The sequence below is a fragment of the Schistocerca gregaria genome, chromosome X (genome assembly GCF_023897955.1).
Source record: "Schistocerca gregaria isolate iqSchGreg1 chromosome X, iqSchGreg1.2, whole genome shotgun sequence".
Classification (NCBI taxonomy): domain Eukaryota; kingdom Metazoa; phylum Arthropoda; class Insecta; order Orthoptera; family Acrididae; genus Schistocerca; species Schistocerca gregaria.
In genome coordinates, this window is record NC_064931.1 from 104,943,920 (window position 1) to 104,958,807 (window position 14,888).

At 39.9% G+C, this 14,888-nt stretch overlaps 1 protein-coding gene across 12 annotated transcripts in view; it reads left to right on the top strand.

The window, feature by feature from the left end:
* Positions 1-7,515, top strand: part of LOC126297857 (protein sickie) — a 1,116,277-nt gene extending 1,108,762 nt beyond the window's left edge. For 10 of the 12 annotated variants that reach the window (XM_049989129.1, XM_049989132.1, XM_049989131.1 and 7 more), the window contains 2 exons: positions 6,259-6,367; positions 6,448-7,509. In XM_049989129.1, coding sequence (XP_049845086.1) covers positions 6,259-6,367; positions 6,448-6,573 — 235 coding nt within the window. In that variant the 3' untranslated portion in view covers positions 6,574-7,509. Of the gene's footprint in view, positions 1-6,258; positions 6,368-6,447 lie in introns of all 12 variants that reach the window. The other 2 variants (XM_049989128.1, XM_049989130.1) reach the window with 1 other exon arrangement.
* Positions 7,516-14,888: the final 7,373 nt, after the last annotated feature.

Here is a 14,888-nt window from a genome sequence, read left to right on the forward strand (position 1 = left end):
CAATGAGTCGCATGTCAACACAAGCACCGAAGTCAACATTACCTTCCTTCAATTGGGCCAACTGGCGGTGAATTGAGGAAGTACAGTACATACAGACGAAGCTAAAATGAGCTCTAACATGGAAATGAAGCATTTCCAGACACATGTCCACATAACATCTTTTCTTTATTTGTGTGTGAGGAATGTTTCCTGAAAGTTTGGCCGTACCTTTTTGTAACACCCTGTATATGCATGACACTTGGATTTTCGTACAATGCTATAGACATCTGAATGCACCTTAGACCACCGACCCCCCTCTCCTACAGATGCGTTACTTCCATATGCCATTGAATAAAAAAGTTTCGAATATGTATCATACAGTATATGTGCCTCATTGCGTGCTATCCTCTGCAGAAAACCTCGTTTCGATATCTTGAATCATTTATGAAACACGTCGATTGTTATGATCACTATTCACGATGCTTAAGGTCGTGAATGAGCACATTGCACATGACCGCTCTTCTGATATAAAATCCAATAACTTGAGAACAAAATGAGATATCCTTCTGCTCTCAGTTTTAAATCAAATTTCGAGATTTTATCTACATTTCATTCGCTGCAATGTATTAGCTAAAATCAACCACGTTCTCTGTGAACTCTAAAAAATGTTGTGCATTGTGTTACTTAATTTCATGCAGCACAGTAAGTATGATGGATAATGAAAAGAAACTTAATTCTTTATCTACTGAAGATACAATATTGTGAGGTGTGCAAAAAGCAAATTTTTCATGTAATAATTTTCGAAAAATTGGATGATAAGTATTTCATATTGGCCGAGACACCATTTCTCAACACAGGCAAAAGCATTTGCCAAGCAGTACAGCCATAATAAAAGCAGCCTCAGCACAGAATGCAAAGAGCTCGTCTATAGCAGCAAAATGGATAAGTGACTTTCAGTGGTGCAGGCAACTTATGAGACTTACTCCCATCGTTGTGCATTTTTCTCAGCCTTGGTAGTGATCGCTGCTAATGTGGTAGCTGTTTCTCCTATGTACATTGGCATGTTCAGAGAAATCTTGGATAAATCATACATTGTACATTCTGATTTCAAAATTTATTGCTGCATCATCATCTCATCATCTGTGATTTAAAGAAGCTTCTGAAAATAACACTGTACACATCAGGAAGTGTAGTATACAATCACTGTGACTACCATAATACCAAGTTCACGCAAAAGGTTAAACAACTTAATCAACTTGGAAACCTCCACTAGTCACTCTTTGATTCTGTAATTTAACAAGTGTGTATTTATTTGTACATTAAATATTGCATCAAAATTTCTTAAGATTATGTTGATAGAGGTGTCTGTTGTACTTGATTAAATGAAGGTTACTACAGAAGTTCTGAGACATACAATAATAAAAGCACAGAGACCGTTTCCATCATTGTATTTTCTCAAAGTCGTTGATATGAAAATCTGAGCACTTTCCCATTCTAGTAAATCATTTTTTAGTCCTTGTAAATCAGTTTTGGAAACAATTTCCACTTAGTTTCTTCTAGTGTTGTAAACTTAGTTTCCTAGATGTTAAGAGATCTTCAGAATTGTTGAACTAAAACTTCAGTATATGGAACAGGGAATGATCACATTTGACCAAGTTAATAATATATGTATGATAACTTGCAAATATTACTGCATGGTGAGTTTGACTTTGTGTTCATTGTCATGTCGCAGGAAAACTTAGATCTGATATGTCATGTAAGCCCACAGATGTTAAATAGGTATCAGATCTAATTTTATGGGCACTCGAGATGTTGATAAATTAACGTTTTGGTATTCTAACCATTCCTGTAGAAAACATATTTAGTTACCAGATCCATTGTTCCAAAGATATACTATCCTCTTTGAAAAAAAGTGAAACATTCTCAGATACATTCAGTCTGTGAGATAATAGTAACTGTGTGTTCCTGTTCTGGCACCAGAGGTCCAAATTCTGGACAGTAACACAAGTTTGATACCATTTAACTGCTGCCTCTGGCCTACTGTATTGGATGATGGATCTTAAGACTATAGAATCATGTTTCTATGATTGACCCAAGAGTACAATGAAACCAATGATTTGTCAGACTACCACACCATCTTTCAGTTATCAGCTGTACAGTAGACATGCTCTTTGCAATAGGTGACTCAGTTAATTTGCAACAAACCTGTGAAAATGTGTGGTGCATGGTCACTGAAAATATGTTGTAATGTTGGACACTGTTATACTGGATTGTCAGCTGCACCACACTGCTGCTGCGTTTTTCGAACATGGCGATTGCTGCAACGTCTGCAACTCACTGTCCTACACAATTGTGCTGATGGTTGTTTTCACATACTGATACCAGTTCCATAACATTTTGGTTATTACAGCCCTCAAACACAATATAAGTGCAGGTTTTTGAAAGTGTGGGGTGCCAGCCATGTTGACTCGCACACTGCATTTTGTCAAACAACAGTTTGTAAGTCCTGTGGCAATATTTTTCGTGGTTGTGTGGTAATAAGTCCCAAACATCATTTACAATATTATCAGGTTTACATGTTTGAGATACTTTCATAATTCAGAGATTATTATTTATTTGTGTTCCAATTATTTTTCCAGCCTGTTCTTTTGTACATTAAAAAATTCATGTGTTTGTCGGTAAATTTAATATGTCTATTTGTCAAATTTAGTTTTAATCCCACATAGTGGACCACAACAAAGAATTTTATGTAGTTGGTTATCTGAGGTGGGTTGCTCAAACCATTGTACTAGTACTGTATTTTATAATTCATTCAAATAATGTCTTAATGCATTGTATCATAGCAATATTATGGGGGAAAGTATCAAGCTGTCTGCTATGTCAAGTGCTCCTTAGCCATTATCAAGTGGTAACTGACTGCTCTGTAATTGTTGCCCTTGTCTATACATAGTCATGGTACAAACCATGACGTCACTGGTGCTTGTCCATTGCCAAATAAATCAGTATTTTTATCTATTGCCTGTTGCACCCATTTTAAATTCAAGAATAGGAAGGAAAACATTGAAGCTACTCAAGGAGTGATCACTGGAAGCCAGTGCTATCAAGAACCTTCTCCTGAAGGACAACTACAGTACATGGCTTGCCAAAGGAGCACCAGAAGAAGATACACCTACAACCTATCATGAACATAAATGGATCGACAACATAAAAATTGGCAAAACTTTTTGCCGAACTCCTTACTCCACATGTAGGCCACTGCATGCATCACTTTAAAGTATGCAGACATTTTTGTCAGGCAAATTAAGTGTCTGCATCTTGGAAGGCTATGATATTATGTTCAACTTTGATCTGGTCTCATTATTCATATATGGTTCCAGTAAATGCCAGGATATCTGTTCTCCCAGTTCTTTTATGGCATGGTGGGGAATCTGTTTGAGCACACCCTCTCTTCATCTAATTTTTAGTACAGCACAGAGTATTATGAGCAGTATTGAGATGGGGAGTCTGTTAGCTCCAGCCATAGCTAACCTGTTCTTGGAGAACTTAGAGGATATTATCTTGTACATAGAGGATATCACCTTGGACACAGCTCCCACGAAGCTGAGTTGTTTTTAGTGCTATCTCAATGACACATTAATTTCATGCTGGATGTTGAAAAAGATGGAAAATTACTTTTCCTCGATGTCTTTGTCTTCCAAAAACCCAGTGGGTGTCACAGCCGTAATGTATACAGAAAACCCATTCATTTGACATCTATCTGTAAGTTTTCAGCTGTAGCTACCCTTCTCAAAAGTGCACTGTTCTGATGGTCTTGGTTCAAGTGGAAGGCGTCTCTGGTGTTGAAAATTTACCACAAGAACTGAACCACCTATCAAAAATCTTCCATGAGAGTGGCAAAAAAATAAACAAATATTGCAAGCAGTTTGAAGAGGTACCCACAAGCAGAACATTACTGAGTATCAGAGTAAATTTTTATACCTAGTTTTATACTAAAATGCTTAAAATCTTTATAATGTATTTGACCAGAAATTATATTTTACCATTATGTGGTTTATTAATTGGGGAAATTATTTGGCACACAAGCAGATAAAATAGTCAAACGTCAGGTCTCGCTAGAATGCACCAACTCATGAGGCATGTGAAAGATAATGGAAGCTTCAAAGTTTTCAGTGTTTATGAAATACATTATGATTCAGATAGTGTTATGTGAGGCATATCGTGATGATACAGGGTGTTTCAAAAATGACCAGTATATTTGAAACGGCAATACAAACTAAATGAGCAGCGATAGAAATACACCATTTGTTGCAATATGCTTGGGACAACAGTACATTTTCAGGCAGACAACCTTTCGAAATTACAGTAGTTACAATTGTCAACAACAGATGGCGCTGCAGTCTGGGAAACTCTATAGTACGATATTTTCCACATATCCACCATGCGTAGCAATAATATGGCGTAGTCTCTGAATGAAATTACCCGAAACCTTTGACAACGTGTCTGGCGGAATGGTTTCACATGCAGATGAGATGTACTGCTTCAGCTGTTCAATTGTTTCTGGATTCTGGCGGTACACCTGGTCTTTCAAGTGTCCCCACAGAAAGAAGTCACAGGGGTTCATGTCTGGCGAATAGGGAGGCCAATCCACACCGCCTCCTGTATGTTACGGATAGCCCAAAGCAATCACACGATCATCGAAATATTCATTCAGGAAATTAAAGACGTCGGCCGTGCGATGTGGCCGCGCACCATCTTGCATAAACCACGAGGTGTTCGCAGTGTCGTCTAAGGCAGTTTGTACCGCCACAAATTCACGAAGAATGTCCAGATAGTGTGATGCAGTAATCGTTTCGGATCTGAAAAATGGGCCAATGATTCCTTTGGAAGAAATGGCGGCCCAGACCAGTACTATTTGAGGATGCAGGGACGATGGGACTGCAACATGGGGCTTTTCGGTTCCCCATATGCGCCAGTTCTGTTTATTGACGAAGCCGTCCAGGTAAAAATAAGCTTCGTCAGTAAACCAAATGCTGCCCACATGCATATCGCTGTCATCAATCCTGTGCACTATATCGTTAGCGAATGTCTCTCGTGCAGCAATGGTAGCGGCGCTGAGGGGTTGCCGTGTTTGAATTTTGTATGGATAGAGGTGTAAACTCTGGCGCATGAGACGATACGTGGACGTTGGCGTCATTTGGACCGCAGCTGCAACACGGCGAACAGAAACCCGAGGCCGCTGTTGGATCACCTGCTGCGCGTTGCCCTCTGTGGTTGCCGTACGCCCACCTTTTCAGCACGTTCATCCGTCATGTTCCCAGTCCGTTAAAATTTTTCAAACAGATCCTTTATTGTATCGCTTTTCGGTCCTTTGGTTACATTAAACCTCCGTTGAAAACTTCGTCTTGTTGCAACAACACTGTGTTCTAGGCGGTGGAATTCCAACACCAGAAAAATCCTCTGTTCTAAGGAATAAACCATGTTGTCCACAGCACACTTGCACGTTGTGAACAGCACACGCTTACAGCAGAAAGATGACATACAGAATGGCGCACCCACAGACTGCGTTGTCTTCTATATCTTTCACATCACTTGCAGCGCCATCTGTTGTTGAAAATTGTAACTACTGTAATTTCGAAAGTTTGTCATCCTGAAAATGTACTGTTGTCCCAAGCATATTGCAACAAACTGTGTATTTCTATCGCTGCTCGTTTAGTTTTTATTGCCATTTCAAATATACCAGTCATTTTTGAAACACCCTGTAGATCAACATTGGATTGAACACGAGAGTTGTCTGCAGCTATGCTATCCAAAGAAATGGAAGACAGCTGAACATGCATTGGAAAATGGGCATCAAATTGCATCTATCATCACAGGGACAAGCATTTTCTGGGATAGTTTAATAAAAGAAGATACGGAGATCAAAATTTCTATAACATCCTCAGTAAAGATGGTTATTTGCAACTCTGTACAGTATGGAATCCAGTAATTCCAAGCTTAAAATGGTCACATCAGACATGGCATGAAAACATTGCCTTATAGGGCAATGCACTGAGCATCTGTGACATCACAGCCAGAGTACAAAGGCTGTATAAGGACAAGGCTAACAACCACACTGCATCTATTCTCACTTGACAATTGCCAAGGAGCACTCAGCCCAAATCTTGTGGAGATATAACCACTTGAGGTGGCTAAAAAGTCGATAAAATGTTATCCACCCAGTCTTCAGTACAATGCCTGGTGCAGAAGCTTTTCATTTACTTTCTCCTTGTTTTATTATAGGCTTCGCCCTGAAGATGTTGGCTATGATATCCAACAAGGCAGTGGCATAGGAGGAAGCAGTATTAAATCACTAAGCTCAACACAGAGTGATACAGAGGGTGACCCTTTAGTAAGTATACTGATTAAATATGATGTGCGTTGTATAGTGTGAGTTAAGTCAGATCTAACGCAAAATGTTTTCTGTTTTAGTTAAACATGTTGATGAGACTACAAGAAGCTGCGAACTACTCAAGTCCTCATAGCAATGACTCAGATTCGGGCAGTGGCATTTGTACAGATGAGAAGGAAATCCCTCATGTTGAATCAACACTCTAGACCTGTAATTTGGTCTGTGTCCAAACTAGTATTATGTTGGCACTTTCCTCCACCCAAATAGTGCTTCCATTTTAATGTTGTACAGATGTTTTATTATGGACAATAGTGCTATGTACTCTTCTCATTTTTAAATAATATTGTGTACAGTCACTTTTCTTTTATGTAAAAATTTATTTTAAGTTGAGATACTATATATATAAATAAAGAATCTGTAAATTATTGAAGAAGGTTGAGTGAATGACACAAAATTTTGAGAAAACTGGCATCCTGTTGTTTTCAACATGGCCATATTGTTCACTGAATAGTGCTTGCTCAGAAAACAAAAATGAGACTTTAAAAATGCAAAAGGAGTTCAGTAGTAAACAAAGATATGATTGTTATTATTTTATAATTTAAGGTTAATAAATTTTTATACCTAGTTTTATACTAAAATGCTAAAAATGTTTATAATGTATTTGACCAGAAGTTGGTGGTATGTTGTTCCATTACTGAACTGGCGATGTAGGTTTTTGTAATGCAAACATCCAGCCATAGTATTAATGTACAGCATTTCCATTTAATGAAAGAAATCATCACTGAAGTCACATTTGATGTATAATTTCTGCAATCATTTCAATGACTGCCTTTTCATCACTGTTTAGTTGTTAAGCTTCCATATAGCAAATAGTTATTAACACAAAAAGCTAGTCATCTTTTGTTCCCATTCATCAGATTATTATTGTTTTGTTAAAGGTTTCAGATTTAATATTTCTTTTTCCAGTTACAGATATTTTTATAATTGCTCACTTTTATTAAGTTAGCAATTTTTGCTCAAAAATGTATGAACAAGGTGCCACATTTTCAACACAGTTCAATTCTAAACCATTGTCTGTATTCCTACTGTTTTAATATTCAGTAACACGGAGTACCGTGTTTAATAAATTCATTTGCAATATAAGAGAACTCTTGTAAGCTCTGTAAGTAAATGACACTGTATCCTCTAACAATTCCTTTTGTGTAGAAATTTTAGTATGAAAACATCTTTGTGAGCTGTGAACTGGCAATGAGTAGCAGACTTCGGACATTTTGTACTGCAAAACAAAATACACACACATTAACACACACAGTATTAATTATGTGTTACCAATACATCTGGGGAGTGGCTGTAGCATAATATTGTGAAACTCCTTTTAATGTGAAATTACTGTTTATCATAATTTGATCAGAAAACATTCAGAAGCATTAGCTGAATGAAATAACAGGTACTTGTAAGACATAACGTGATCGGGTGACGGAGCTACAGCAATTTGATTTATTTGCTAAAATCTTTTAATAGTTTTGATTTCAATAAAACATAACGCATTCCAGCTGATTGACGAGCATCTTCAGATCGAAGAAAATGCTGTTCAGCTGATGTGAAAAATTAACAGCCTTTAAAAGATATATTACTTAAAAGGTGAGAAAACATAAAAATAGTAAAAAGTACCACATTTACCAAAGAACCAGTTTTAAGTACAATGTTGACCATAACAACAATGTTAGAAAGGGCAGCTCCGTCTATAGAAATATACAGCAAATTGCCTCTCAGTTTATGTAAAAATTTAACAAACTTTAAAACATACAGTATTTATGAAAATATTAAAACATGAAACACCAAAAAACACACTATAGTGAATGGGGATGAGTGGGGCCACTGTGGTGTGGAGTTGGCGGAGTGGCAAGCTATGGAGGTGGTGATGCTGGCCAGTTTCACTAGGAAAATTCTGCTGCAAGACACAGCATATTTTATTTCATCTGGAGTTACATCATCAGCGTGCTGTGATGCCTCTGGATACACTCTCTGCAGGCGAAAGTGTGTTCACCAGAAGTGCTTATGATGTCGGAAGGTCACGGTGGCGGGATGGCCATTTGGTGTCCTATTTCTGCTCTGCTGGCATTGTTTACTCCACTCAGCACAATATGCATAAGTTTCCACTACATAGCCCTGTAAAAGCAGTGCCAATAACATGTGCATCTACTGAATACTCATAGGTGTTCACTGCTACCAGGTTATAAGCTCACGCTGGAGTGGAAGGATGATGGTAGTACCAACCTGACTGTGAACCTCAGCCCTCGAAGACAGAAGTTTGATGTTGCCTGGAGCCTCAGGGACAGCTCATCTGTTGTGTTGTTGTAAGTCCAAGGGTGCAGATTTAGCACTGTGAGCTAGTCTGGTAGAGCTGGCTTCCCAGACCAGCGTCAGCTGCTGGCTGCCCATACCAGCATCAGCTGCTGGCTGTCCTGTGTGATGGGGACTTGTGTGGAACCAATGTCAAGGAGGGTACTGCCAGACTGTGCTTAACTGTGCTAGAGTCAGAAGGTATTTATAGTGGTTATTAACACACTTGTGTTGATAAATTGCTTCAAGGCAGATTCAAAGCAACACCCTTTTGTCTCCATGGGGTGGAAATACTCTGCAGGCTAGCCATAGTCGCACAGACTTTCTGCAATGTCACCACAATTGTACAGCTTGGCCCGGAGGCTTTGCAGTTAACAGACACTTGCTTGTAAAATTACACAGCAGTGCTGCTGTGCTAGCCTGCTTGCCTCACACACAACTGCAATGGAACTGCTTTTAATTCAGTAACTCCCAAAATTTAGATACAGCATTACATACATCCCCTCTTTGGGCTAACCCAAACCCCAGATCTGAATCCACAACCAATCCGATAGAGAAGACTTCACATGTAACATTATGACTTAGATTTTTACAGTTTTCGTCATACACTAAGCAACAAAGCTCTGAAAGTGGAACGCATTCCCTCAGCAATCCTCAGCCCATTCGCTCATTCATCCATCCATGGGCTATGAAATAAAAACTCAATTCTCATTTGAGTTTCCTCTTAAACATTAACCTCTACAAAACATTTAAAAAATATTTACATGAATATCTTGTACTGTAAGTAACAATGCTCGTTTCAACACCACTCAAGGTTCATTGTCTTTTGACTTGCAATTAATTATACGCTACAATACATCTCTCTTATTGCTATATCTAGATTTTTGCACCTCTCATGTCTTTCCATGTATGAACAGTTAACCAGTTCAGCAGTACACTATATCATCAAAAGTATCCGGACACCTAGCTGAAAATTACTTAAAAGTTTGTGGCACCCTCCACCTGGTAATGCCGGAATTCAGTATGGTATTGGCCCACCCTTAGCCTTGATGACAGCTTCCACTCTTGCAGGCATACATTCAGTCAGGTGATGGATAGTTCTTTGGGAATGGCAGCCCATTCTTCATAGAGTGCTGCACTGAAGGGAGGTATCAATGTCGGTCAGTGAAGTCAGCATTCCAAAACATCCCAAAGGTGTTCTATATGATTCAGGTCAGGGCTCTGTGCAGGCCAGTCCATTACAAAAATGTTAGTGTCATGTAACTACTCCACCACAAGCCGTGCATTATGAACAGGTGCTAGATTATGTTGAAAGATGCAGTTGCCATCCCTGAATTTCTCTTCAACAGTGGGAAGCAAGAAGGAGCTTAAAACATCAATGTAGGCCTGTGGTGCAATAGTGCCACACAAAACGACAAGGGGTGCAAGCCCCCCTTGATGAAAAACACGACCACACCATAACACCACTGCCTCCAAATTTTACGTTTGGTGCTACACACGCTGGCAGATGATGTTCACCGGGTATTCGCCAGACCCACACCCTGCTTTCGGCTCACCACATTGTGTACCATGATTCATCACTCCACACAATGTTTTTCCACTGTTCAATCATCCAATGTTTACGCTCCTTACACCCAGAGAGTTGTCGTTTGACGTTTACCGGCATGATGTGTGGCTTATTAGCAGCTGCTCGACCGTGAAATCCAAGTTTTCTCACCTACTGCCTAACTGTCATAGTACTTGCAGTGAATCTTGATGAAGTTTGGAATTCCTATGTGATAGTCTGGATAGATGCCTACCTATTACGCATTACGACTGTCTTCAACTCTCGGCGGTCTCTGTCAGTCAACAGACAAGGTCTGCCTGTGCGCTTTTGTGCTGTAGGTGCCCCTTCACATTTCCACTTCACTATCACATCAGAAATAGTGGACCCAGGGATGTTTAGGAGTGTTGAAACCTCACGTACAGACATATGACACGAGTGAAACCGAATCACCTGACCACATTCGAAGTCTGTAAGTTCCGTGAAGCACCCCATTGTGCTCTCTCACGATGTCTAATGACTACTGAGTTGCTGATATGGAATACTTGGCAGTAGGTAGCAGCACAATGCACCTAATACGAAAAAGTATGCTTGTGGGGGTGTCCGGATACTTTTGATCACATAGTGTATCTGATGTACTGGGGAATCGCATTGACAAGTGGCCCTCTGGCTAAGGTAGACAAAGGCTGACCAAAATAGAGTAACACTAATGTGGTGCCTGTAGTTGTGACACTTATGGTCTTGATCGTGATGTGTCTCACAAAATTGCTGTATATGAGAGAGCCATTTGCTCTACAGACACTTGTCCCATATTGTGAGCCTGTTAACCAGTTCAAGGATAGGACTAGGTTAGAATCCAACATTTCATTCAGGTAGGTCATATTTCTCACTAGAAGAATCACTAGTGGCTTCTGTAGCCATTACAACTGTAGGTGTATAATGTTCAACTTGGTGTACCCTGTAACAGAGACGGACAGGTGGAAGGTCTGCCTTGTTACATCACAGTCTGCACTGTTGCTAATTATTTCACTCCTTTGCAATTCCAAATGTTATCGGCTAAAAATTGCAACACTCTTGCTACTGCCATTCTCCTATCCAAAGTATACATTTAAGCCGGTATAAGTTCCAGGTCCAAGTTCACAGTATTTACTGTCGTCTTTATCAGGTGCTAACCTTCGTAAAACCCATGGTTTGTTCAATATCCCATGTTTCAAACTGGTTAAATGTGTAGTGTGCCATTTTGTGGCGGCCTTATTCCTCCGTGCTACATCACTCACACTCTCTCTATCATACGATTCAGTTCCCAGATGTCTACAGCGTCCCCAGACTTGAAAACCATTTTCGATAACCTACCCCTGCTTCTAACCAACTTCACTTACCTCACTGTATGTGTGTGGCACTACATCCACTATCTGCTGCATTTGCCGCTGCACTTGCTCTTATGATTGGTGCATCTTACCATACTCCCTCCTTATTCCCTTCAGCACATCTTTTTGTTTCATCTCCCTCTGTAATTTCATAAACACATTTTTCTAATGGCTCACGTCATTACACATTCAGAGTCAGCTTCAGTGCCCAACGATTGCTTGGGAGTGTACTACATCCTCTCACCTTGTGGAAAGTACTCCAGTTTCTGATGGTAGTACCCGCAGCACCCCCATTATCTTTACTTTGACCCATGACAACCTGGGAACAGGGAGTGCTGTCCCCACACCCCCACCTCCTCCATCACCACCATCCCCACCCTCAACCCCCCACCCCTCTTGAAAGGTCTGCCCTCTCATATATGTACAAAAGAAAAATCTCAACCCTAAAGTACCTAGCTTACACACAAACAAACATAGAAGTGTAACACTACATATAATGTGATATAAGTTCATTTTTTCTATCTTCGAATGATATGCTTATGCTTCTAAATAACACATACATTCTAACACAAATGTGGTCTTAATCCACACGGAATCTCATGTACAGGTCATCCAAAGATTCTGTGCTTCCTCTTCTACCTACTACCCCCAGCTTTACCCTCAATGGATGAAGACATTTGCATCAACACATGTGGAGCACCTTGAAATGGCTTCAGGCAACATAAACAACAGTTTTACAGCCGGCCACTGTGGCCGAGCGGTTCTAGGCGCTTCAGTCTGGAACTAAACGACTGCTTCGGTCACAGGTTCAAATCCTGCCTTGGGCATGGATGTGTGTGATGCCCTTAGGTTAGTTAGGTTTAAGTAGTTCTAAGTTCTACGGGACTGATGACCTCACATGTTACGTCCCATAGTGTTCAGAGCCATTTGAACCATTTTTTGAACAGTTGCACAAGTTGGTAATTGAAGCCTGACATTTAGCAGCTAGGTTATTTCAACTACATGATATGGCTCTTAATAATGAGTTACAAATTTCTTGGTCTTACTTTCCGTAGCATACAGGTTCAATAACATTACCCACAGACCGTCTTTATACTGTGGTCATCTGCACACACTGTTTTTGAATCATTCTTGGTGTTCTAGGGCTAAGGTATTTGCTACCTGAACATGCTTCCAGATCTCCCTCACTGTTTTAGCAAAATCCTTGATGAACTCCCTGTCCTTGCCAAGTCTTTACCTTATTTTGTCAAATGATGACAGCATGTGCAGTAAACTACCTCATATGGTAATAACTCTGCCACAGAATGGACTTTTGAATTATAAGTGCTTACAACAAAGGAAAAGTACATGTGCCAATCATTGTGAAGTGTGTTACCATAATGACTTAACCTCCTTCCAATTCTATGATGTACCCTCTCCATCCTACTATTAACCTGAAGATGCAGTGGACTTATTCTTAACTTTCTAACCTTTATCAAATCTAACATAAAGTTTGTCCTCTGATCAATGATCATAGTAATGGCACTCCACATCTGAGCACCCAGCTGTTGACATGCTTGTGCTATTGTTGCTGCTCATTCGTTAGGTACTGTGATCATGTCCACATATCTAGAAAAGTGATCAGTCATAGATAACACAGACTGATTTCCAGCTGGATTCCAGTTAGAAGGCTTGAGGATGTCCAACCTGATCATTTTAGAAGGTCCCGTTGCTATTGGTAACTTCTTCCATAGGTATTAAATTATGGTTCGTATCTGCTCTTTGTGTGCATGGTACACATCCCTTTATGTACCAGTTCACAACTACTTTCCTAGATTTCCACCAGTAGCCATCTGCTACTCACCTATTCACTGTTCTACAGCCCCCATGTCCTGACAATATGTTGTCACATGCTTCTTTCAGCACTTCCTCTTTTAGCTTCGCTGGCACTGCTACCTGCAACCCCAACCTCATTGTCATACTCATCCCACACCATAAATTGCAGCTGATACACATACTGTCCATGACCCAGTGTTTGTATGAATGCTGCTCTTTGGCTTCAACTATCTGCATTTATGTGTGTCTTCCCAAGCTTGTGTACGACTTCATAATCAAACTGGCTTAGACACAGTGCCCATCTAGCCAACCTACTAGAAGGGTCCTCAAACTTCAGCAACAATTTAAGAGCTGCATGGTCTGTTACCACTCTAATTTTTTTTCCATACAAATAACATAGGAAGTATATGATTCCATATATCACACTAGTATCTCTTTTTTTTTTTTTTTGGAGTAGTTCTTCTCTAAGCTGTTCAACTGCCTAAAGGCATATGCTTCAAGATGGTCCTCTCCATTTACTACTGGACTGAGAACACACCCTATGATGGTTAGTTAAAGGTGTTGGTTTACAAGATAAACTCTTTCTCATAGTCCAGAAAAATTAGTGCTAGTCCTGATGTCAATGCTCTCTTTAACTCCTCGAATGTGTCTTGGCATTCCTCTGTCCATTCAAATGTTAAACCCCCCTTTTTAACAGATGTACAAGTGGTCTCATGATATCTGCAAGGCCTTTTATGAATTTTGCATTGTAATTCCCTCACCCTAAAAAAGATTATAACTCCTTGGTACTATTAGGAATCGCAAATTCCCAGACTGCTTGCATCAAACTCAGTTTCGTCTTGACCTTTTGCTGCTAATAATGTGCCCTAAATATGCAACTTCTTCCAATTCAAAGTGACATTTTTCCATGTTTAATATTAAAACTGCTGCTCGTAATCTTCTAAAAACCTCTCACAAACATTGTGTATACTCTGCCATATCCTTTGCAAAAACAGTTATATCATCTAAGTATACTTGCTCTAGTGAGGTTTCAGTCCCCACAGCACTGCATCCAGCAAGCACCAAAAAGTTGCTGGAGCATTTTTTAACCCATACATCATCCTAAGCTACTGCAAATGGCCACTGGGTCCGAGAACGCTGTTTTCGGACAGACCACTGGGTATACCTCTACCTGATGGTACCCACTCCTTGGATCTAAGGCAGAGGAGTACTTACATTGCCACAAACTGTCAATAGTTTCAGTGATGTTTGGGACTGGATGTGGATCAGTTATGGTTTAGCTGTTAAGATGTCTGTAGTCACAAGAGAGTCTATATCTTTTGCTCCCGTGTAGTGACTTTTTCAGCACAACTATCACAGCTGCTCTCCATGGACTAGCACTTTTCTCTGTTACCTCATCTGCTAGCTGTTGATCAATGAATTCTTCCAATACTGATTGCAAACATTGTGGTAT